Raw genomic sequence first — 22,907 nt, forward strand, 5'->3', positions numbered from 1 at the left:
ACGTTCCCAGCGGGAATGGAAAATGGTGCAGCCGCTTTGGAAAACACTGTGGCAGCTCCTCAAAAAGTTAAAGCGAGTTACCACAGGACCCAGAGATTCCACTGGTAATTATATATCCGAGAGAAATGGAAATGTGCCCATGGTGTATGCAAATGTTCACAGCAGCACCATCGATAACAGAAAGTGGACACAACCCAGATGTCCATCACCCGATGAACGGATGAGCCTTACGTGGCATGTCCACACAGCGGACTATTACTGGGCCCTGAGGAGGCAGGGAGGCCTGGTACCCGGATGAGCCCTGACAACATGTGCTGAGGGAAGCGGTCAGCAGAGTCCAGAGTATGCACACCCACAGACAGGGGTGGGCTAGGGGCTGGGGTGCGGGAGCGGGATGCGGATTAACTGCTTATTGGGCAGAGGGTTTCTCTTTGGAGTAGTGAGATGTTCTGGAAATACAAGAGGGACGCACAGCCCTGTGGACCTACTAAGACCCCCTGGCTCGGGCACTTCTGAACGGGTGGGCTGTATGGAGCCAGCTGTCACGCAGGGCCGGGCGCGCCACTACCTTGTCTGCCAGCCGCCCCTGCAGTTCATCCCTCTCCCGGGAGCGGAGCTGTTGCTCCTGGCTCAGCGCCGCCTCCTTCTCCCGCACCAGGCTCTGGGCCGCCTGCAGGTCGGCCTCCCGCTGCCGCACGGTGCTGCCCAGCGCGTCCTTCTCTGCACTCAGCAAGTCCAGCCGCGAGCTCAGCTCTGAGCCGCTCTGTGAATGCCGGGGCGTGAACAGGGTGTCCAGAGCCCGCCTGCATGCCCCTCATTGCCCCCCAAGTTTACAGACTATTCCTTAGGGCCTTAGGGGGTGTCTTCATCACCCCCACCCCCAAGACTGAGCTGCCCGTTTCCTGTGTGTCTCCTAGGTGCTGGGTCAGAGCAGCACTCCAGGACGGCCGAGCGCCCCTCTGAAGCAACCCAGCAGCATCTAGGCGTGGCTCGGCTCTTGGGACAGAGGACCCTAACGTGTCCCGCCCGACCCCAGGCCACCCCCGTCAGCAGCCCCACACACACCTGCTCCGTGCGGCTCAGGGCCTCCTGCACACGGACCAGCTCCCCGGCCTTGGACTCCAGCTCCCTCCTGAGCTTCTCTAGCTGGTCACTCTGCTCCTCTAGCTGGGACAGGACGGACAGTGTGTCACAAGGACAACGTGTCATGGGGACAGCGGGGCTGCAGGGACCCGAGCTGGGGCTCTGTGCACACGAGAGACGCACCTTCATCTCGGACTCCCGCTTCACCTGCTCCATCTGGAAAGCCAGCTGCTCCTTGACCCGCGTCACCTCCTCCTGGCTCTGCTGCTTTGCCGTCAGCTGCTTGGCTGTGTCTGCATTCTGCAAAGGCGAGTGGGGACGTGCTCATGCTCTGCCACCGCCGGGCGCTGTCCCCTCTCCTCCCAGCACGGCCTCCCAAGGGCTGGGCCTACCTTCCTGAGCAGCTCGGCGTGCGTGGCCACGAGCTTGTTGTGCTGCTCCTTCAGCTTGGTGTAGCGCGCCTCTGTGGCAGTGGCTTTCTCTGCGAGAGAGAGGAGGCCGTGACCCCAAGCATAGCACAGCGCCCCCAACTCACCCACCGGGACCAGGCCCCCGCCACGCACTCTCAGCCTCCTCACGCAGGCCCTGGTTCCGCTCGCCCTCCAGCTGGNTTGAGGCGACAGGCCAGGCCGCTCACGGACCCTCACCTTGGAAGCGGCCACCAGCTGGGCTGTGCTGGCCGCGATCTCGTGGGAGCAGACGATGAGCTCCTCGTACTTGCCGGTGTGAAGCACCACCTTGTCAGCCGACTCCCTGCGGGCAGAGACGGGCAGGGCCTGGGTCTCCGGCCCCATGGACAGCCAGCCGGGCCACCCCCACACTCCCTCCCCAGATCCTGAGCACCACACTCCCTGCTGCCCCCCCACCTGGGGCGACATACACCAGCTGCGTGGCTCCCCAGCCCACGGCTTTGGAGGCTGAGATGAGGCCTTCTGTCCACCGGGAGTTCTTGGCGTAGAATTCCTGCTGCGTGGCTGCCCCCTAGTGGCGACGAGAGGAAAGAACAGGTGGCCCAGTCAATGACATCACAGGTGGCCATGGACGCTTAGGGGGCCCTTGTTCCCTCCTGCCAGCCACAAGGCCGCATCCCTGGGCCGTGGGGCGATTCTGCTGTGAGTCGCAGGCACATGGTGAACGGGGAGCCTGTCATCACTGCGCACGTCTCAAGCCCAAAGGAGGCCTGGGGTTGGCTTAAGCCACAGGGTGACGTGCTTTGGGACGGAGAGGGCCTGCGGTCATGCCCTCTTCAGGACTCTGCTCCTTGCTGGCCCAGGTGTGTGGCCGGGCTCCCCACCTGGAGGCCCAGCTCACCCTGCCACTCTCCACGATCTCCTTCTGCAGGCTGGTGGACGTCATCACCAGGAGCCGGATGGCCTGCCAAGACCAAGACACATGTCACTCTTGGGCTGGCCCTCCCAGCACCAGAGTGCACCCCTGGGGTCCTAGCTGGCTGCTCACCTTCATCAGGTCTGTACAGGAGTTGAGGATCCTGTGGGAGGTGGGGGAAAAGAGAGACGGGTCGGCAGTGTGACCCCGGATGCCACAGGGGCTGTCAGGGGGGCGACCTGACCTCTGGCCTCTGCACGGACAACCTTGGGGCCTGACACCAGGTGCTCAGCATGTGGGCCCACATGGCGGGGCAGGGGGCACTGCCTGTTCCCTGTCCTTTCTGGAGAGCTAAGTGGTCAGGGGGGCAGACCCCTGGGGATCTGGGAGACCGTGGGGAGCCCACCTCACCCTGGGGACAGAAGTGACCTCACCTCTCATTCACCTCCAGTTTCACCCCAGAGCTGGCGTGACGGGCCTGGTTCATCATGTCCTGTACCAATGACAGAATCATGAACAAGCTGGGAGGAGGGAAGGGACACAGGGCTGGCCCCGGGCCCCGGGGGCAGCCACGGAGCCGGGAAGGGGAGGGCTCAGCTCAGGGTGGGGACCAGGGCCCCCTCCCACCCTGACCTGCACAGGCGAGGCCGGGGCTGAGGTGGGTGCAGCCTGCACTCAGCCCACCCAGCCCCCAGGGCACTGGAGGGGCCCCTGCGCCCCAGCCGTCCCTTACCTCGATCCTCCGCACAGCGTCCTCAATGGCTGCAGATGTGGCCGCCATCTCCTTGTCCACCATGGCCCCAAGCTCCTCTTGACGCACATCCAGGCTCTTGGGCTTCAGCTCCTGGAGGAGGAGGGCGTCCAGGGGTCAGACGGGGTGTCTTCAACCCCCAACAACCCCACTGGGAGCCTGGGAAAGAGGCTGGGGCAGCAGGGCTCTGGGGACCGGTGGTGGGTGCNCAGCCGTTCTAGGTCTGATCTGGGGGCCGGTTGGGGTTTGTACACAGGAAAAAAGTCAGGGCCTGCCGTTCAGGTGTGTGTGCTCAGTAAGGTATCCCTCCGATACAGAGGGAATCGAAAGGGAAATGGGGGGACCCTGGGGGAGCTTGTTGTTGGGAAGGGCTCGGGGCACTGACGTCAGGCGGGGCTGGACGGCCGTCTCCTCAGTGTGCCCCTGCTTCTTCCAGATAAACAGTCCAGCAATGCCTCCTTGGAGACCCTGTTAGCCCTTCTTCAGGCAGAAGGAGCCAAGATTGAGGAAGACACCGAGGTAAGGCCCGCCAGCGTCCCTGGGGTCAGAAAGGGGCACCTCCAGGTGTGCAGGCTGCACGTGGGCCCGAGGTCTGGGGAGAGCAGCAGGGGCCTGGTCCTCAGGTGAGGGGTGCTCGCACTGTGCACGGGTGCCGGCGATGAGTTACCACCTGCCCTGGGTCAGCTGGCGGGGCAGAGCCCGTGGGACACGGCCAGCCGAGCACTCGAGGCCTGAGTCTCACCAGGCGTTAAGGACATGAGTCAGGGTCAGCAGTCGCAGCAAGTCGGGGCCGGCAGCGGGTGACCCGATGTGATGACGCAGCCTAATGAGTGGTCCGGCCTGAGTGGGGGCCCTGCTGACCCCGTGGGTCAGGATGCAGCCAGGATCCAACTGGCGTAAGGGGAGGGTCGGAACTGGGTGCAGTATTTCCCTCTTCAGGCCACCCAGGGGCCCCCATCTTCCTGAGGGGCCCCTTCATCCTCAGGCTGGCTCTCAGGGGCCTGCTGCCCATCCGGCTTGCCGTTTGGGAGGGCGGGGCACACTGGACCAGCCCGCCTCTCTTCCGGGTCACTCTGCGGGTGGGGGCTCCCACTAGGTCAGCTAGGGTCTGCAGTGGGAGCCAGTGACTGGAGGAGGGACGAAGTTGGAGGGAAGCTGGATAGTAACTTCCCTCCCTCACAGCTGACCTGCCCCTTTAACGGCGTTCCTCCGCTTCTTTCAGAACATGGCGGAGAAGTTTCTCGAGGGAGCGCTCCCACTGGACTCCTTCATTGACGTCTATCAGAGCCAGCGGACACTGGCCCACAGGCGAAGGGTCAAGATCGAGAAGCTCCAGGAGATGGTGCTGAAGGGGCAGACACTGCCGCAGGCCCCGGCCCCGCTGCCGCCCAGGGTGTCCGAGCCGGCGCCCACTGCCCCCCTGCCCTACGCCGCCCCGGAGGCCAGCGGGCCCCCCTCGGTCTTGCCTCGGCGCATCCCGCCCCCCGTGCCTGCAGGACGCTTGGCCACGCCGTTTACCGCCGCCATGGGCTCAGGACAGGCCTCTCCGTTCCTGGGACCACCGTGCCCTCCCCTGCCCCCCCGCATAGGCNCCAAGCCAGTTCTTAACCATCGCGCCACTCGGCCGGCCCCAGTGTGTCCCTTTTTATGGCTGAGGAGTCCTGTTGACATTCACCTGCTGAAGGACGCCGGGTTTCTGGCCGTTGTTACGAATGAGGCCGTTCGGAACACTGGTGGATGGGTTTTGGTGTGAATGTAGTTTCGTTTCTGTGGGATGAGTGCCCAGGAGCACAGGTTCTGGGTCGTGTGGCAGTTGCATGTTTAGTGTTAAAAGAAGTGGTCAAGCTGTCTTTCCAAAGCCGCTGTGTGTACAGAGTTCATTTTTGTTTGTTCTTTGAAATGGTTTAGCAATGGAAAGACTCTTCTGCAGGACCTGGGGACACGGCGAGCGTGGTGGGCCAGCTGCTGTGGGGAATGGGGGAGAGGGCACCCCTCCCAGGGCCCCCCGAAACCCTGCAGAGCCAGGAGGCCCATTTACAAGGTCTTTCCAGCCCCAGCCCCCATCCTCTTTGCTTGCAGCAGCAGGAGACAAGGACATTCCCAGCGCACTCATTTCATGGTGTTCAGCTCGAGGCTTCATTTCTCTCTCAATTTAAGCCATTGATCTAAATTCTGGTTGAAGCTGCATGTCCTCTTTAGGGTCCTGAGCCCGTTTCACCTGTGTGGGAGACGGAGTGTCTGCTGAGGAGGACCCCCCCAGCCCCCCGCTTGATGGCGGGGCTCCTGCTGCGGGTGCTGCTCCAAGGGCCTCGTCTTGGGCCTCTCACTTCAGCAGTCCTGCGTGCGTGTGAGCGCTCGTGCACGCGTGTGCTGGGTGCTGTGCACGAGCCTCCAGTGGGCTGGCTGGTGGGGGAGGGGTACGGCACAGCCAGGAATCCATCCTCTATCAAGAGGAAGGAAGTAGCAGCGAAAATAGACTGGGTGGGGTGCTAGACAATATTAAGGGGAGCACGGGATGACTGGCACGGGGTTGAAGAAAAGACACTAAGAGAAACACAGGCAAATAGTGGGGGATCATGTGCTGCTGAAGTTCAAACCCAGAAAGTGAGGCTGCTGTGGGCAGGCTGGCGCAGGCAGCCGTCGGCAGTGGGTGAAAAGGGAACTGGCACAGATGGGTCGGTGCGTGTGTGTTTGCGTTTTTATTCAGACACACTCCTGGCTAAGTCTACTAGGTGTCCCTGACCTTTTCCTTGGACCTTCCATTCCCCCCCCTCCCCTGAGGCCCAGGCAGATGGACTTTTCTACCTCCCGAATGACCTGTCGCCGCTGGGAAGACAGAATGAAACCGCTGTGGGGCAGATAAGCCCGTCCCCCCAGCTTAGGGTCAGCCCCACGGACGGACGGCCAGAGGCTGGGTGGCAGGAGCTGGGAGGCGGTGGCGGGCGTGGGAGACAGGGGAACAGGCCCCGTGTGAATGGGCTGCATCCCCGCTCTCCCTAGCTTTGGTGTTTGATCTCAAAGCCTGACTGTTAAGCCTGAGTTGACATCATGCCAACTGGTCCTCCTCCGATACCAGTGATTCTTTAACTTTCCCTTCAGCAAGTCGCTCTGAAAAAACCTAGCCATGTGTCCCTGGGAGCACAGTGGCCGCAGGAAGGAATTCTAGTCACAGTGCAGCTATTGAAGCGAACCAGTCCCAGGACAAAGCCCGCCCTGCAAACTGGGTGCAGAGGAAGTGGCTTTGCTCTTTAAGAACGGGCAGCAGCGCCCAAACTAGGAATCAGGGGCCCGAGTCGGCTGGGAGGCCCAGCTTGCTGGGAGCAGACAGGAGGCTCCCGGGGGTCGGGCTCCTCTGGGGACGTGCCCGGGAGCGAACACACGGGGTTCTCATCATCCTCTGTGTTCCTTACAGACGCAGAATGTTCAGCTCAACAAAGAGATGACGCTCGCTAGCAACCGGAGCCTGGCAGAGGGAAACCTCCTGTACCAGCCCCAGCTGGACGCCCTGAAAGCACGGCTGACCCAAAAATACCAGGAACTCCAGGTGCTCTTTGAAGCCTATCAGATAAAGAAGACCAAATTAGGTAAGTGTTTTAGGGCCTTCTTTCAAGACTAAAGCGTTGAGGGAAAAACACATTTTCAAGCTGTTGCGTCCCAGGAAAGAGTTACTCTTCTGGAAAAATGACAGAGTAAGACACTGATTGCTGCCATGAAGAAATGGTTCATATAGAGAATTGTCACCAGTTTAGAAGAGAGATTAATCGCTTTTTAAATAAAAGTCCACCTTCTCCAAACAGGATAGAAAAAAGGCAATTTTCTGAATCGTGATTTTCAGCAAATGTTTTATCCTATGCAGTTAGGCCCCAGAGTTAAGGCTGAAAAGTATTCATCACTGGGACGTCTTATTTTAACGTCACACTTTAATTTGCAGCCGTTATGAAGAGGAGGAGGAATTGAGTATTGTGGAGTCCTGGGTGCTTTGGGTAGCTTTCAGGGAGACTTAGATTCAGAGGCTAAAAGTCACCCCCTCCAGTGAGGCCCACGGTGCCCTCTGACACCGTAATCCCCTTATTGTCTCCATGAGTTCAGTGACAATGTACTAGAACACATCCCACCAGAGTGACAGAAAGTATAAGACCTGGCAGTGCCACGTGCTGGCGAGGCTGTGGTGTGTAAACTGGCAGAGCCGCCTTGGAACGCTGTGTGGCAGCACCTACTGAAATATGCACGCTCTGTGATCTGGCCGCTCCTCCCCTGGGTCTGTCCCCGACAGAAGGGACATCTGTGCCATGTGTCGTAGCTTCATTTGTGATAGCTAAACTCGGAAACACTCTAAATGTCCACTGCGGGGTGGTGGGTCAGTTGTGGTGTTTACACAGTGGACTGCTATGCAGCAGTGACANGGGCCCACCCAGGGACCCAGGGTCCTCAAAGGGTCAGAGCCCAGAATGGACAGACGGGCACCTCGGGCAGTCGGGGTATCTGGATAAGCCGCTTGAAGTAGAGCATGTCCGAGGCTCTGCGGAAGAAGTTCCTGAGGCTGCGGGGACAGGGGCAGGGGTCACAGGGGAGCCAGGTTCCTCCGAGCAGCCCCAGCCCCCTGGCCATGCTGCAGCCCTGTCCCGCCGGTACCTGTGAAACTGCTCGTGGAACCGGTCCCTGTGCCCCTGCAGGGTGTCAGCCGGGAGACCTAGGGGCGGCACACGTTTAAGGGACTTCCTCTCTGCTCACTGCTCTGCGGCTACGAAGCCTTCACATCCCCTCCCCTCCACTCCCCTCCCCTACTCCTCCACATTCTAGAAACTGTCACAGATTAGAGAGAGCACCACCATCCAGCTGGGACCCTGCCATGGGGGGTTCTGAGTGAGGGAAGGCACAGTGAGTGGAAGGGGGATATCCCACGACCATGGCACACCCACTGGGGCCCGGCTTTGGGGTGCACTGTAGAGTCACTTTAGACTCGAGTTCTCTCTGGGCTAATACTATCCCAATAGCTCGTATGCCCTCAGCCAGCGGTTCTCAAAGTGGGGCCTGTGGGGACGAGGCCCTTTCTGAACACGTCAGAGGTGATGTGCCTTCTCACACTGGTCCCCCCCAGTGCGCGTGATGTGAGACACCGCACCAGACTGGACGCAGAGGCAGAGAGGGGGCCCCCCTCCACGGCCAGGCCTTCAGGAGAACGGCAAACACGTAACACTAGGCCTCTCTTCTCGCTAAGCCTTTGTTCTGGAAAACCGTGACTTTTCATAGCGAGTATGCTATTTACATTAACGGGTAGTGGGCTTCTCACTGCTGCTTTTAGATAACCTCTACTTTCATTTATGATACGGTACACGCGGGTCGGTAGACGCCTCATACACACAGCTCTATGGGGGCTTCAACTGGACCTCAGGGGGCCCGCAGACTCACAGGCGTGCAGCTTGAACATGAGCTTGACCGTGTAGTGGTAGAGGTGGCTGCAGTCCTGGATGACCTGGATGAGGGGGGCCAGGCGGCACTGGCCAGAGGACATCTGGGATACAGCGATGGCTGTGTTGAGCTGCCGGAAAACTGCACCCAAGCAGGGCAGGAAGAGGGATGTGAGCCTGGGGAGCCAGAGACGTAGGCTCCACGCACAGGGCTGGTTCTGCTGACAGCCTGGTGCCAACAGCAGCCCACTGCAGGCCCCGGGTCATGTCTCATGACATCATCTCACAGCTGCCCTGGCAGGAGGTTTGAAGATGGGGTGACCGCCTGGGCAGCCTGCTGCACCACTCCCAGCCAGGCAGTGGCGCTCTACTCCGAGTCCCTGGACACCAGCGTGCTCCGAACTCCTAGCATGGGAGCCCCACATGCTGTGGCTGCCCCAGTCCGAGGCCCAGTGCTCCCTTGAACCAGGGTGACAGCAACATCAGGCAAACAAAATCCTGCTCAGCTTGGCCCAAGAGGCTCCACACGGTGGGCCCGGGTCAAGTAGCTGCACAACAGGGTCCAGAGAGTCAGGACTCAGCTCTGCAACCCCAAGTGACCCCAAAACCTCACTTGCACCCAGGGTCAATCGCCCCTGCCTTCCCCTAACAATTAAGCCTTTCATCCGATCGACCAAGTAGGAGGGAAAGGGACAAACATGAGGCTGCCTCCCCCGCCGGCCTCCTCTGTGGGCAGAGAAAGATGACAACGGGCAGGCGGGATGCCAGAACCGGAGAGCCGCCAGGGTGCCCACACAGAAAGAGATGCCAAGACACTGTTCCAGAATGGCAGGCCCCAAGCTCTGGGGTCCCCTCACCTTGCCTGGGGTCTCCATGGTAACACGAGAACGCCCAGGAGCAGAGCTCAGGACTCTCTCTCACCTTTTTGAAACTTAACTTTTAATTACATGTCGGGTCAAGTACATTTGCCTTGTAAAAGATTAAGATACCCATGAAGTCTGGGTTTTTTCAAGACATAGCCCGTTTCTCCACTGAGGGGCGCTCAGGACATTCCGGTCTTTGGCTGTTACAAACCGGGAGGCGAGGAACAACCGCTCAGTAGGGTGACGCTGGCACAGGGGACGGCCGCTGTGCCTCTCCTTTGTGCTTCATTAAGACATCAGTGTCGCCAGGGCCGGAGCACCCACCTGTGGGATTTCTCCACCTTCCCTCGTGGGGACCTCTGCCCTGACCACACTCGGGCCTCACCCAGGCTGAGAGCAGCACACGGGGACCGTAGACTCAGCTCCCGCCTGGCACATCTCTGCCAGGGCACAGGCTGGCAGCTTTCTGCCACTGCCTGGCTGGGTCCTGGGCAGGTCTTCCCAAGCTGCCCATTGGACGGCCCAGCCTCAAGAGAGCAGACCCAGGAATGCCAGGAGGCTGCCCAGAACCACCTCTAACTCCTGATTTTCCCTTAAAAAGGCATTTTCTTCTCACTCTCCCATGAAAAACATGAGTCACCCACAAGTTATTCTGAAGCTATCACCCAAACAATCACCTCTGTAGTCCCAGGAGAGGGAGCCCTAAGATTTCCTGCCCAACAGCAGCCCCGCTGCCTGGGCTGGGAAGTCCACCATGATTCAGAGGCCTTTCACAGCAGGAAACAGGCAAGATGACCTATACTAATGCTCTCCCAGTGGCCTGGGTCAGGACCCTGAAGAGGCAGCTCCTGGTGACCCAGGCAGCTGCTGGTGGCCCAGCCACCCCCTGCCCTTCCTGCCTTGGGGCAGGAGGCATGGTTTCACTTGGTGGAAGAAACAGCAGAGACCATACCCGCCAGGGGCCTGGCATCGTCTCCACCATGCTTTGGGGGGCACCTTGGAGGCCCCCTTACCTACTCCTGGCAGGGGCGTGGACCCTGGGCGTCCGTTACATTGAGGAATGTCAGTTAGCCTAGCTGACAGAGGCAGCAGCAGGTCCCACCCTCGGCCCTGGGAGGGATGCTCAGACCCCACCTGGGGCAGCTCACCTGATTCGGAAAGCTTCAGCTCGCAGTCCATATAATCGAACATCTCCACGGTGAGCTGGAAGCTACGATGGGAAGGGGGAGAGGAGGCTGAGCGGGAGTCAGGGTGGGCACAGCCCTGCGAGACCCCCCCAGGTGGGAGGAGGGAGCACAGGTCATCAGCACACCTCTGCACAGGACAACAGTCCTGCCGCCAAAAATGCCTGATTCCAAACAAACTCCATCCCTTTAACTTTAGCCTCATCTCCTGGCAACGTGACCGTCAGCCCCAGAAGCCACCGCATGTGGCCACCTCGGTGTGGAAACTTTAGGAGCAAACAGGGAGACTAAGGGAGGAGGCGGGAGAGCGTGCCAGGCCACCCCACCGTCCTGAGGGACTCACATGTTGTTGACGTCAGTTCCAGCTGCCTTCTCCAACACCTCGTCTGTCACCTCTAGGCCCGCAGGAAACTGGGGGTGCTGCAGAGAGGACACCCCTCCTCAACTGCAGCCCACGTTGGCTCTGGTCCAAAACCAGTTCTAGCTTTTGGGGGAGGGGAAGCCCCCAGCCTGTGGAGCCTCCATCTGCCCTGGGTACCAGCTGAGGGGGTGCTGTGAGCGGCCGGAAACCAAGGAGTGAGGACAGGACGACCAGCCAGGGTGGAGAGGCTGCCTGGAGCCAAGGGTAAGGCCAAGACCAGCTCCAGTATCTGCCAGAAATGCCTCAAGGTGCGCGGACTTTCATGACGTCCTGGCAGTTCTCGTATCCCCTGGGGTCAAGGCCGGGCAGGGCAGAACCCAGGATCCCACCCGCCCCACGACCCTCCCGAGGAGGCTACCTTGAGGTGGAAGGAGATCTTGGTCAGCAAGAGTTTGGTATAAACATTCACCAGCTGTCCATACCGGTCGTGCAAATGCGCCTGCGGAGGAAGGAGGGGTCAGGGTCTGCTGTCCTGTGAGCGTGCCCGAGGATCCCACCGGACCTGGCTAGCTGCAGGGCACACCAGGAAGCTGAGGTGGGCAGACGCAAGGTGACATTCCTTCACCCACCTACCCGATCACTTAGTCACTCAACAAACATTGTTCCACCTGCCAGAGGCGGCTGTCCTTCCTTCCCGAAGGCTTCCACCAACCCCCTTTGTCTACAGCGCTCTCTCTCTGTCTCTCTCTGTGTCTGTCTGTCTCTGTCTCTTTTCTTTATCTTACTGCTTGTCAGTCCTGCCAAAGAAACTCTTGTGACATGAGAGCTCTTCGTCCAGGGCAACAGGCCTGGGTTGGGACACTTTATTAAAATGCTGGCAGCGGCCAGGGAGGCACTTTCTAAGTCGCGTGTACACATCCTCCCAGGTGCCTCCTGCGTCACCTCCAAACACCGCATGCCTGTGGCCATGCCAGCTGGGCCTGAGTCTGCCCATGACACCCTGGGTGTCGTTTTCCTTACTTCGGGGGCATCCGCAAAACACAGCAGCTCTGGGTCTCGCGCCGCCCCGGCTCCGAGGGGCCATCCTGCCCCCGGCCCAGCGGGGCCCCAGCTGTACTCCCAGAGGATAAATAAGGCCAGAGCCCCACTTCCCCAACAGGGGCCGCCCCAATTCCTGAGGGTGTGGGAGCGCGTCTAGAATATAAGCGCCTGGGCTCTGAAACATTACCGTGGATGCAAATTTTCAGGGAAGCTTGCTGAAAACACACATTTCCAACCCCAAGATTCTAAAGAAGCTGGTCTGGGAAGCCAGGAGTCGTCCCCCCCGACAGGCTCTCACGGCCACTGTGAGATGCCCAGGCTTGGGTATTGCCACATTTCCCAGCTCACGGGACCAAAGGGCTGGGATTTCTATAGCTGGAGGGCCCTTTGGTTAAGTGTCTGAAGCTTCCTGTTACCAGGCCTTATGAAGCAAGACCTGCACCTCCATTTATGACGCTCACCTCCCTGCACCGTCCCCCCAAATAGCATCACTCTAACTTCTGCTGAGAGCACAAAGGAGAGCAACACCCATCACAGATGCTGCCAGCACTCAGCCCCGAGTGCTGGGGGACGCAGACGCCAGGCAGGACCGCGGCTGGACCTTGTGGATGGTTCTGTCTGTGAGGGGCGGTGGCCACCATGCCCACTCCTCAGACCTACCCACAGGTCGCCAATCTCCCGGATGTTGCTCCGATACCGCTGGCAGTCGTGCAGCACCTGCGGGGGGAGGAGAGGGGGAGAATGAAGAATCCAGAATGTGCAGGAGGGGCTCCAACAGGTTTATCCCATGCTAGCTGGCACACCCAGGGCGGGGAGGGGTGGGGTGGAGGGCAACAGGCTAGGTGGGCCAGCCCAGAGCTAAGGGAGACGAACAAGGCAGTCTCTCCTTTCAAAGGGACACTGCTCTTCCCCCCTGGGGTGCCAGCCTGCTCGGGTGGCAGCAGATGGAGGGCCCAGGCTCCCCAGGCCTCCTGCCGCGCTGGGAAGCACAGGGTGACTGGGACAGGAGACTGCCCCTCTCAGGAGTAGACAGCGGCTACTCACATTGGGATGCCCGTCTCGAAGCACCTTGTGGAGGACGTGGCAGAACTTCCAGCTGAGGATGGAGCTGCTGGGCAGGGGCAGCCCGATGGCATAGGACCAGAAGGTGAAGGCCCCCTTTTCGTGGTGAGTGCCCAGAATGATGCCTGCCAGGGTCAAGGCCAAGTGTGGGAAGTGGAGACTCAAGCGTGGCGAAGGTCAGGGGGGCATTCAGCAACCTCCACAGGGACTCACGGAGGAAAGCCGACCCCTCCCCCCACGGCCACTGCGCACCCTCCCTCATGTCCGCCACAGCTCACCAAGAGCTTTGGTTTTCAGCCAAGAGCAAGGTCACACCCCTCAAATGCAGCTGGACCCAATGGCTAAGGCAATAGATGGCATTCCCAAGATGCGGCTCAGAGTCTAAGTGGAGCTGAGTGAGGCGGGGGGCCCAGCTGGGTAAGGGCGGACCTCATAAAGCCCTCGTGGTCATCTGCGGCACCAGGCTGCTGCCCCCCACCAAAGCCACGGGCAGAGACTGCGCCAGCCGGGCCCAGGTCCTCCCCTTCACGGACCCAGCGGGACGAAGGGCCCACGGTGGGCAGGGAAGGATACGCCGGGCATGCTTCTCCTTTACGGGCGCCTCCTGGGTGTTGATGGCTTTGCTGATGCTGATGGCCTGAGCGGGAACAGAGGAGGCCGAGTTCAGAAACCCACCCGGCAGCCTCCCTCGGGAAAGACCACCCCAGGGAGGAAAAGGGCGACACGCAGGCAGGACTGCTTCTTCCTGCCGGTGAAAGGCGGGGGAAGACGTGAGGGGGAGCAGACATTCTGTCAACCTAAGCAAACCAAATCTCCGAAGACACCCAGTGCCACGAAGCCAACAAGAGCTTTCGGGGGTCTGGGAGTTAGGGATGAAAGGAGGCTTGTGGCTGCAGGAGACCAGCTCTGGTCTGCAACCTGCATGCGTTTAGCTCTTCCCTGGACCCCAGGGAAGTGGCCAGTCAGGGCGACACGCGGCGTCCTCTATCCCGTCTCTCCTCTGGGGGAAGCTGCCTTGACCTGAGCCCTCATGACATTTGTGAATAGACATGACCATGGCAGGGCCCAGAGAAATAACACAAGCTGACGAGGCCCACACAGCCACGACGTGGAAAACCGGGATAAAGCCAGGCCCCGTTGCCTGCCACGCAGGCAGCCTCTCTCTTGGGTGGGGGCAAATCCCGACTGAGTTCCCACCCTCACCAACACAGATGGCAACCGTGGCCCTGCGGGGGTGGCAGGAAGGGGGGTTTCGCTTGGCACACCTGCTGCTGTCACTTGGGCTCTGAGCAAGCAGTGAGCTCATCCTTGACAAAGGACCTCCCCCATGACCACCTGCTCGGGTCCTGTCTCGTCTCTCTTAGCTCAATGCCTCCTCTTTGGAGGTTTCCTGGCTATGACTTTTCCCTCACCAAAGGTTCAGGCACTTCCTGTCATCTCCTGCCGCCCTCACCCAGGAACTACCTCAGGCCCTGGGTTTACTTGTGGATGTTTTACTGCTCCACCTGGTGGTACCAGGGCCCTGACAAACGCAGACACCTCTCCAGGCCAGCTGCTTGTCCCAGGTCCCCGCAGTTCCTTGGCCAGGGCCCACACTGCCCTGCCCCCAGGCCGGCCAAGGAGCTGCACACTCACCCCGCACCCAGGACCTGAGCCCAGGTCACCACCCTGTCAACAGGAAGCGTGGCCCCAGGGGTCCTTGCATGAGTGGGGAGGAGACAGTGAAGAGGAAGCCCAGGGGACAGAGCTGGCACTTTCTTTTCATGGCAGCGGCCACTGTGCTCCCCACCTCTGGCATCTGAACAATAGTAACTGCCTCTGCCCGGCATGAAACTGACTTCACTCATTTGCGGTCAATTGTGACCCGACTTTGGGCCTGCTCAGAGATTTCCTCTGTAAGAAAAGCTGCCCCCTGGGAGCGAAGGCGGCCTTTCTGATCAGACCAGCAGACCTAGTAGCAGTGGGGCTGGGGGCTGGGCTGGGCAGCTTCTGGACCCACCCCAGCGAGGCAGGCTGACCTCCTTTCACACACAGCGGCCATTGTGGCCCGATTCACGGGGGTGCGGGCAGCACTGGGGCTGCGGCCACCCACACTGGGTCCCTCGCAGGCCGCGTTCCGGCATCCAGGGTGGGTGGGAGCAGCTCCTGCTCATGGTACGGGTACCGGTACCAGGGTCCTGAGAGGAACGCAGACAGGCTTTGGCTTCTGAGTCTCAAAGCCTCAGTGAGCCGCACACAGAGCGTTCCTTGGCCATCTGCGTGTTTGCCTGTCCTCCGGCACCGCCTCCCCGGGGCTCAGCGCCTGCCTCCATTCAGCACCACTAAGCAGCCGCTGTGAGAAGCTGTTCCCCAACTCTTGACTGCTCGCGCCCCGCGTGAGACTCACACCCCACCCAGGCAGAACCGTGTCCCCGACTGTAGCAATGATGACAGACACCCAGCTTCCTCCAGGCCAGGCACAGGCAACACGCCTCCCAGCAACAACCCTAGGAAGTGGTCACGGCCCCCTTTTCCTGATGGGAAAACTGAGGCACAGAGTGGTTAGGTATCATCGGTACAACTAACAAGGGCAAAGGCAGGTCTGGCTGACTCCAAGCTCTGTGTCCTTAATGGTTCTGCTGTTGGGCTCCCCAGGCGCCTCCTCCCTGGGCAGGTGCAGAGCTGAGAAGAGAGGGCCTCTGAGGGAGTGCAGGGGTGAGGGCGTGGGGGCCATGCTTCCCCCAGCAGCAAGCAGCTGAGCCGGGAGTGTCCTGTCTGGGTTGTGTAACCCCATCCCCCAGCTGCCCTGACACCCGAGCTGGCTCTTCTGACGACTGCCACCTGGTCCAGAAGATTCTGGGGGAGAGCAGAGCTCACGCTACACGTGCAGAGCAGGCTGCCCAGGGGGAGGCTGAGGACCAAAGGAGTGACTGCAGTTGGAGCAGCGCTGTCTCCTCACCGCCTCCCAAGCAGACCCCCGGAAGGGCCGTGTGGAAGCGCCTGTCCTCCTGGAGGCCTCCCCGTTTCTCTTCCAAAGCCTGCAGCTGGAGAGCAGAAACAGAGCTCCCCGCTAAAGGGCTGGGCTGGCCCTGGAGGGGAGGCGCGGGCTTCTGCTCGCCTTGTCACCTTCCTGCGACCGCCCTACTTAAATCTCCCTGATTTTCGCTTCGCCATGTACTTGGCAACAATGTTTCCCTTATTTGTCTATTATTCGTCTCTCCCGACCCTAATGTCAGCATGATGAGGGACTAGGGTCTACCCTATCTGGCTGCTGCTGTCCCCTCAGCCCCTAACGGTGCCTGGCACACAGACGATTTTCAAAAGCCTGGCCGTCTGTCAGATCATCCTCCACCCTCCCCCGGCTGCAGGAACAGGGTCCCTCCCAGCGGGAACACGGCCCCGTTGTGTGCAGGGGCAGATGTGCAGGGTGGGGAAACTCACAAGGAGGCTCAGTGCTCGCACAGAGGGAGTCTGTGGACACCTCACAGGGCCTCGCTTTTCCTACCAGGAGCAGCAGCCAAGCCCCATCCCAGAAGGGGACACCGGGCTCCGGGGATGCTTGTCGCCTCTCAAGCCCAGAGGTGCGGAGAGCATCCGGCTTCTCCTAAGCGCTGGGCGATGCTGAAACAGCTCAGCGTCTGGGATTGATAGTCTTGAGGGCGCTCTGTCAATAACACTTGATTCTGTCTACACAGCATCCTCACGCCAGCCTGAGGGGTGACTATGAGCAAACTGAAGGGTAAGGGGGAGCCCAGGACCAGCATGTGGGTTCTCTGGAGCCTGCTGGCCTGAAGAACAAACGCTTCCATCTTTCCTTCCGCCCTGGTACAGCCACCAACCAGAGCTACCCCAGCGAGCAGCTCTGACAACAGCACGCTTAATCCCTCCTGGCTGGCGGGATCAATTGCCATGGAGAGACGACCTTCTGGGAGACACGAGCTGATGGAATGGATTGATTAGGGCCCCCATGTTGGGCTGGAAAACCCAGTGCTGGAGAGAAGGGTCCTGGGTGGGAGGGGACTCAGGTGCCAACCGCCCTGGGCATTTGTCTGTTTCTCTGAGTCCCAGGGAAAAAGGGGAGCAGCTCCCACTCCACCTGTGAGTGGTGGGGAAAGGGGGGCAGGAAGTAGCTCTCTCCACTTCTGAACACAGGCAGGAAAGCAGGACAACAGCAGTAATGGCGGGTCAGGTGCTTTGGGGAGGGGGCTGGAGGGTCTGCAGAGACAGCAGTGGGCAGGCCGAGGGGACACTGCTAGAGACACTGCTCCTTCCTGCTGGAAAAGTCTCCCAAGTCCACAGCCCCAGAAGCACCTGGGAGCTGCACTTTGCTCCACCCAGTGCCCTTTGGTGAGGGGCCTGACCTTCTGAAGGGCAGTGATGGGGACAATGCTGGGGTGGCCACAGGCCAAGGGACGGGGAGGCTCCAACATGCCCTGGAGACACAGTCCGAGTGGCAAGCACCTCACAGCTTGTCAAAGGCGTGTTTCATGCCACAGGTCCTGAGAGCCTAATAACAGAGTGATTTTTATCAGCTCAGCCATGTGCCAGGCACGGTGCTGAGCTGTCAAAGGTATTATCTCATTTAATCTCCTAAGTAACCCTGGAAGCAGGCAGGTAAGGAAATAAAAGGAAATGGAGGCTTAAGGAAGTTAATCACTTGCCCAAGGTCATGATAAGGAAATGTTGACCCAGGATCTCCCACCCTTTACACATTTACCTGCCCTTGCACAATGCTCCCCCAGCACTTCTGACCAGGAAACTGCAGCACAGGCCACCTGGCTCTGGGGACTGTCCTCTCAGCCCCCACACGGTCCTGGCAGCCTCTCTGGGGGGGGGGGTGCAGGGGGAGCAGTGCGTCAGCACAGACATCCTTTTGTCCCACCACAGGGACCCAGCCCCCAGGCTCCGCTATGCTCACAGAGGAGCTGGCCACACTCCTCAGGGGAGTCCGGATGGGGAGTCGTTCAGGCCCCAGGTGGCAGCATCAGTGGGCCAAGGGCAACGGACCCTCCCGCTCAGCCCTGGCCTTCACCTCAGCTCCCTCCCAGGGCGGGTTCTGTCCTGCCGCCAGGGCGGGGGCATCCCGGAAGGCCTCTTACAAGGGCCCCATTGGGCCGAGGGAGCCGGAGCCATCAGGAACAATCTCATCCTTGTTTGTCTAATAAAAACCTATCCGGTGCCAGCAGAGGCCCCAGGAGTCAGGCCTGAGGAAACAGTCCCAGGACCGGGCTGGACAGGGACACCAGTGGCATTCATCCCTGGACACACCACTCGCAGGACACACCAGGGAGCATCTCGGTGGGTGCTAGTTCAGGAGACAGCCGGGCCAGGGCTAGAGCCACAGCACTGACCCCCCTTACCCCCAGAGGCTTGGCCCAGTGTGCACCAGGGACAGAAGCAGGGATTCGGGGCATGGGCGGAGTCAGAAAGCCAGGGACTAGGCAGGACACTCCAGTCAGCAGCGGCTCACAGCAACCTGGTCCTGGGCAAAGGGGGCCGCAGGAGGGGGAGGAGGGAGGGGTCAGTCGCTAAGGATGGAGCAAGAATGTGAGCATCTCATGGGGTCACATCTCCTCAGCCCACCTGAACCGACACTGCTGTGGAAACCCAGAGCCCTCAGCAAGGGGTCAGAGCTGAGTGGCCTGAGCCTGTAGCCCTGACCGTTCTGTGAGATCCCACCCACATCCTCGAGTCCGTGGAGCGCTATGCACAGTGCGGGGGACACAGGCTCGGGAGGCCTCTTCCCTAGAGGCCCACGCACCTGGCAGCCCACATGTCTGGGGACAAATGCAGGTCTCCTCACCCAGTTCCATCAATGCCGGCCGCAGCTCCCCAGCCCTCAGACCCCGGTGCCATCCACCTGACTCACTGGGGAGCCTATCTGAGAAGCAGAAATAACAAAACCTTCGATCTTTCAGGCTGTACGCGCACACACAGCTTGTCGGAAACATCGCGTGTGTTCTAGCCACGCATGCCTCCCTACCGGTCCTCCAACAGGGCAAGCCAGATCCCACCTCCAGGCTGGGCTGCGCCTCTCCTGTCCCCCAGCTGAAATGCCCCCTCCTGCAGGGTCTCCCCACCCAGCCGACCCACAGCAGCGCCGTCCCCACACGAACAGCATCCTCGTGTTGACACTTATTATCTGAAACCATCCTGCCTCTGCCTCGGCCCCTGAACAGATGTACATGGCACCAGGAATTCTGCTGGTCTGGTTTGCTCCCTGCTGTATCCCCAGCACCCAAACCCTGTCCCTGGCCACCAATAAATCTTTATCGGATGAATGAAAGTGTGACACTTGAATGAACAAAAGCTCTTTCAAATATAAGTGGCTGGTTAAATTCAAGGTGGTGAGTGTCTCCTTCGCCAGCTAATAATTTAACCACTAGAGTTAAATACTAAAGGCAACTATAAAACAATTTCTATTTTAAAAATCAACCCTGAGATGAATCAGACTCAAGCCTCCTTGTACTGTTATCATGACGGTTAACAGCGGCACTCGGTGGGGACAAAAACATCCTTCAAAAAGCCGGGCGCAGGGAACGGCGGGGAAGTGGGCTAGTCTGCCTTAGCGTTTCCAGAGCTGTTGGAAGGACACACAGATCTCATTCAAATGCTTTTTCCACCTCACAGGCCACTGATGAAAGCAAACACAGGATTTCTGGAGCTGAGGAGGCGGCTAGGATGTGGTCCCATGCAAAGCGGGGAGGCACCCAGGGCCTGAGGGCTGCAGCTGCAGCTCGGTGACCTCAGCAGCTGGGAAGGCCATGCAGCAACGCAAGTCCTAGGTTTCAACCACCACTTCTCTGCCTTCATGTCCCCAGCCCCTGCTCTGTCCCAGACTCTCATTACTTCCACCATGTAGGAAATGGAGGGCGGAGCTGGGGCCGCCTGCCCTCCTAGAGAACGGGCATGAGCCAAGAGGGATCCTCCCAGTCACCGGTCAGCCCGGCCCACTGCCACCTCTCCCCCAGCTCTGCAGGTGACACCTGAGGAGGAGGAGGAGGAGGACACACCCTGAGTCCTAAGTCCAACATGGACAGGGACCCAGCCTGGGTGGTTCTGTTCCCTGGTGACATCACTCCACAGACCTGTCTGTCCCACAAGCCAGGAGCCTGAGTCACTCCCTGGCAGGCGGACCTATTGCAGCTTAAGGATGGCGTTTGTCCCATACAGAGAAGAAACAATCGCCTCACCTAAGCTTTTCTCCCCGGGCTCAGCCACTCCTTGCAGTGGCTGCCGTGGCCCTTTAAGCCTCACCAAGCAGGGCATCATCGAAGAAGGGAGACATGCCGGAAGCCATGCACACCGAGTGTGTCCCCTGAGCCATGTGCTCCTGGGTGCTGGGACACAAGAGGCGCCAACACCTCCCTGCCTGAGGATCCTGGGGTCCGGGGGTAGTGCTTAGGGGCCCAAGAGGGGAGGCGATGCAGTCCCTTCTCCCGTGCCCAGCCTTACATCCACCCATTACCACGGTTCAGCTGCAGTGGAAGGGGGACAGGAAACAGTGCGAGTAAGGTGGGGAGCACAGAAGGCGCAGGCCTCCCAGACAAGGTGATATTTGAGTCCACCCTGAAATCAAGTGGACAAGGGGGAAGGGCCTGGCCGACAGCGCGGCCCGGCTGGCGTCTCAGGTTAGCCGGCTGGGTTTCCCTGTCGCTCGGCCAAGCAGGCCTAGACTCAGCTCCAGAGTTTCCACGCCGAGCCGCTGGAATCGAGTGCCCAGTCGGGTTTCATTCACAAACGGCCAGCCTGCCCAGGTGGGGTGCTGGCCTGGGGCAAAGTCGGAAGGGCAGCGTTTCTGCCAAGGAAGTCACAAGCTGGCTTCCCCAGCCTCCCTGGGGCTTCCCCATGGAGTACCTTCCCAGCAGACAGGAAGGTGTCCCTGGGAGGAGCGGGGCCTGTGTGTTCCCCTGGGTCCCCACCCCCCCTTCCTGTGTCCGTCCAACTCCTGCTGCAGGTCTGCTTCTCTTCCAAACTGCCCCCCACTCCACTCCTCGTCTACAGAGGGCCAAGAGGGACATTATTCCTTCCCGTCCAACCTGCCTTTCTGGGCACTACGGAGCAGCTAACACAGCACTGACTCTGCACCAGGCCTGAGGGCATCCTGTCAGTCCTCACAGCCAGTTATCATCCCCATTTTGCAGAGGAGGAGACTGAGGCTCAGGGCTCCTCTTAACTGCTCTGCACACCCGTCCACCTGCTTCACTGAAATGAAAACTCGTGGGACAGCACGAGAATGCTCTTTCTCACACTGTAGCGCTCCACAAGGCACCAGACACAAGCCACCACAGTAAATGGTGCTCATGAACATGTCCTGGGACAAGTGTGCATCAAAGGTGAGAAGTTGGGGAAGGACTAGCGGCTCCATCCGCACCCCCACCTGGACCAAGAGGTCCTGATACCCGAGGGCTAGGGGGTTTCTGGCAGCCCCAGTCAGGAAGTCAGCTGCCTCACAAACGTGTATCTAACATGGCAGAACCTGGTGGAAGGGGCAGCTCACTACCCATGACCCACCCCAGCTGGGGACATACCTCAGCAGGGAGGTAAGTGTGGCTCACAGGTAACTTCGGTGCAGGGTCCTAGGGTGCTTGTGAGCCTGGCGCTCCCACCCCTTTTCACAAAGGGGCCTGGCCTTGCCTCTGTTCTTCAGCCACTCAAGCAGTCTGTTCCGTGTGCCAGGAACCATGCGGGCACACGGGGACTTGGCAGGGAGGACACAGGCCTGCCCCCGCCCTCACAAGGCTTACCGTCAGCCCCCATGACAGCAGTGGCACAGGGCTGAGGGCGGCTCTGGCTTAGATTTCTTCCAAACTCAGGAACTTTTTTTTGTAAACATTTAAATGAGGCCCAGAAAGGGGTTAGTGACTTAGAGTGTTGCCACATCACACGGTGGGCGTGGGTAAGTCTGCCTCCCCATCAGGAGACTCCACAGAAGGAGGCGGTGGAGGGGGCGATGGACACACGTGGGAAGGGAGTCAGGGCAGAGGGACCAGCATGTGCAAAGCATGGGAGTCCGAAAGAGCTTTCCAAGAGACACTTAAGTTCCCAAACACCTGTGTCCTGTGCTCTGCCTTCAATGAGATTCCCAAGAATGAGATTCTAAAGAATCCCTGGCTGGGAAACTAAAAAAAAAAAAAAAAATTTTTTTTTTCCTGGGCTCCAATCTGGACCAAATCACCCCGAACCTCGGGCACCTGGGCATTGATATTTTTTAAAAGCCCCCCAGGTGATTATCAGACTGTGCGGTCCAACAGGTAGCCGCCGGCACGTGGAGCTATGAGCACCTGAGGTCTGTGAGCCTGAACTGATAGGCGCTGTGTGTTCAAAGGCACACATGGACTTTGAAGACTTAGGAGGGAAAGAATGTAAACTATTCCATTCATAATTTTTACAGGGATTACACGTTGAAATGGTTGTACTTTGGAGTCACTGGACGAAAGGAAATATACGATTAAAATGAATCTCACCTGCTTCTGTAACGTGTCTACCAGGAGATCTAGTCACACATGGGGTTCGTCTTCTGTTTCTACTGGACTGCGCTATTCTAACTAACAGGAGCCCGGGCTGAGAAGTCCTGTCAAGGAGGGTTCATCTCTACAAGATTTCAGTTCCTCGCAGGCTGGGGAGGGGATGCCACTGACCCATGAAATTTTTTTCCACAGGATGCCCCTCTCTGCAGTTCCTTCCCCACCAGCAGACCCTTAACACCTGGGTTAGCTCACCTCCACGCTAGGCTTGGCTTACTGAAGTGTGGCCCCTCTCTCACCCTGACCCGATAGGAACCTATTTCTACATCCTGCAGGGGAAAATGAGGCCCAGAGAAGCAAAGGGGCTCAGAGATAAGGAAAA

The 22,907-nt window shown here is 59.5% G+C and overlaps 1 protein-coding gene across 1 annotated transcript in view; it reads right to left on the minus strand.

Moving 5' to 3' along the window:
• HIP1R (huntingtin interacting protein 1 related) overlaps positions 1 to 22,907 on the minus strand; it is a 60,475-nt gene that overhangs the window by 34,256 nt on the left and 3,312 nt on the right. Inside the window, 15 exon segments of the mRNA XM_019648886.1 lie at positions 1,731 to 1,836; positions 1,964 to 2,064; positions 2,395 to 2,457; positions 2,542 to 2,572; positions 2,844 to 2,902; positions 3,143 to 3,253; positions 7,625 to 7,700; positions 7,793 to 7,850; positions 8,570 to 8,710; positions 10,580 to 10,641; positions 10,959 to 11,035; positions 11,395 to 11,475; positions 12,678 to 12,734; positions 13,062 to 13,204; positions 13,653 to 13,716. Of these exon segments, the coding sequence (XP_019504431.1) occupies positions 1,731 to 1,836; positions 1,964 to 2,064; positions 2,395 to 2,457; positions 2,542 to 2,572; positions 2,844 to 2,902; positions 3,143 to 3,253; positions 7,625 to 7,700; positions 7,793 to 7,850; positions 8,570 to 8,710; positions 10,580 to 10,641; positions 10,959 to 11,035; positions 11,395 to 11,475; positions 12,678 to 12,734; positions 13,062 to 13,204; positions 13,653 to 13,716 (1,230 nt within the window).

This window comes from Hipposideros armiger, unplaced genomic scaffold (genome assembly GCF_001890085.2).
Source record: "Hipposideros armiger isolate ML-2016 unplaced genomic scaffold, ASM189008v1 scaffold_128, whole genome shotgun sequence".
Lineage (NCBI taxonomy): Eukaryota > Metazoa > Chordata > Mammalia > Chiroptera > Hipposideridae > Hipposideros > Hipposideros armiger.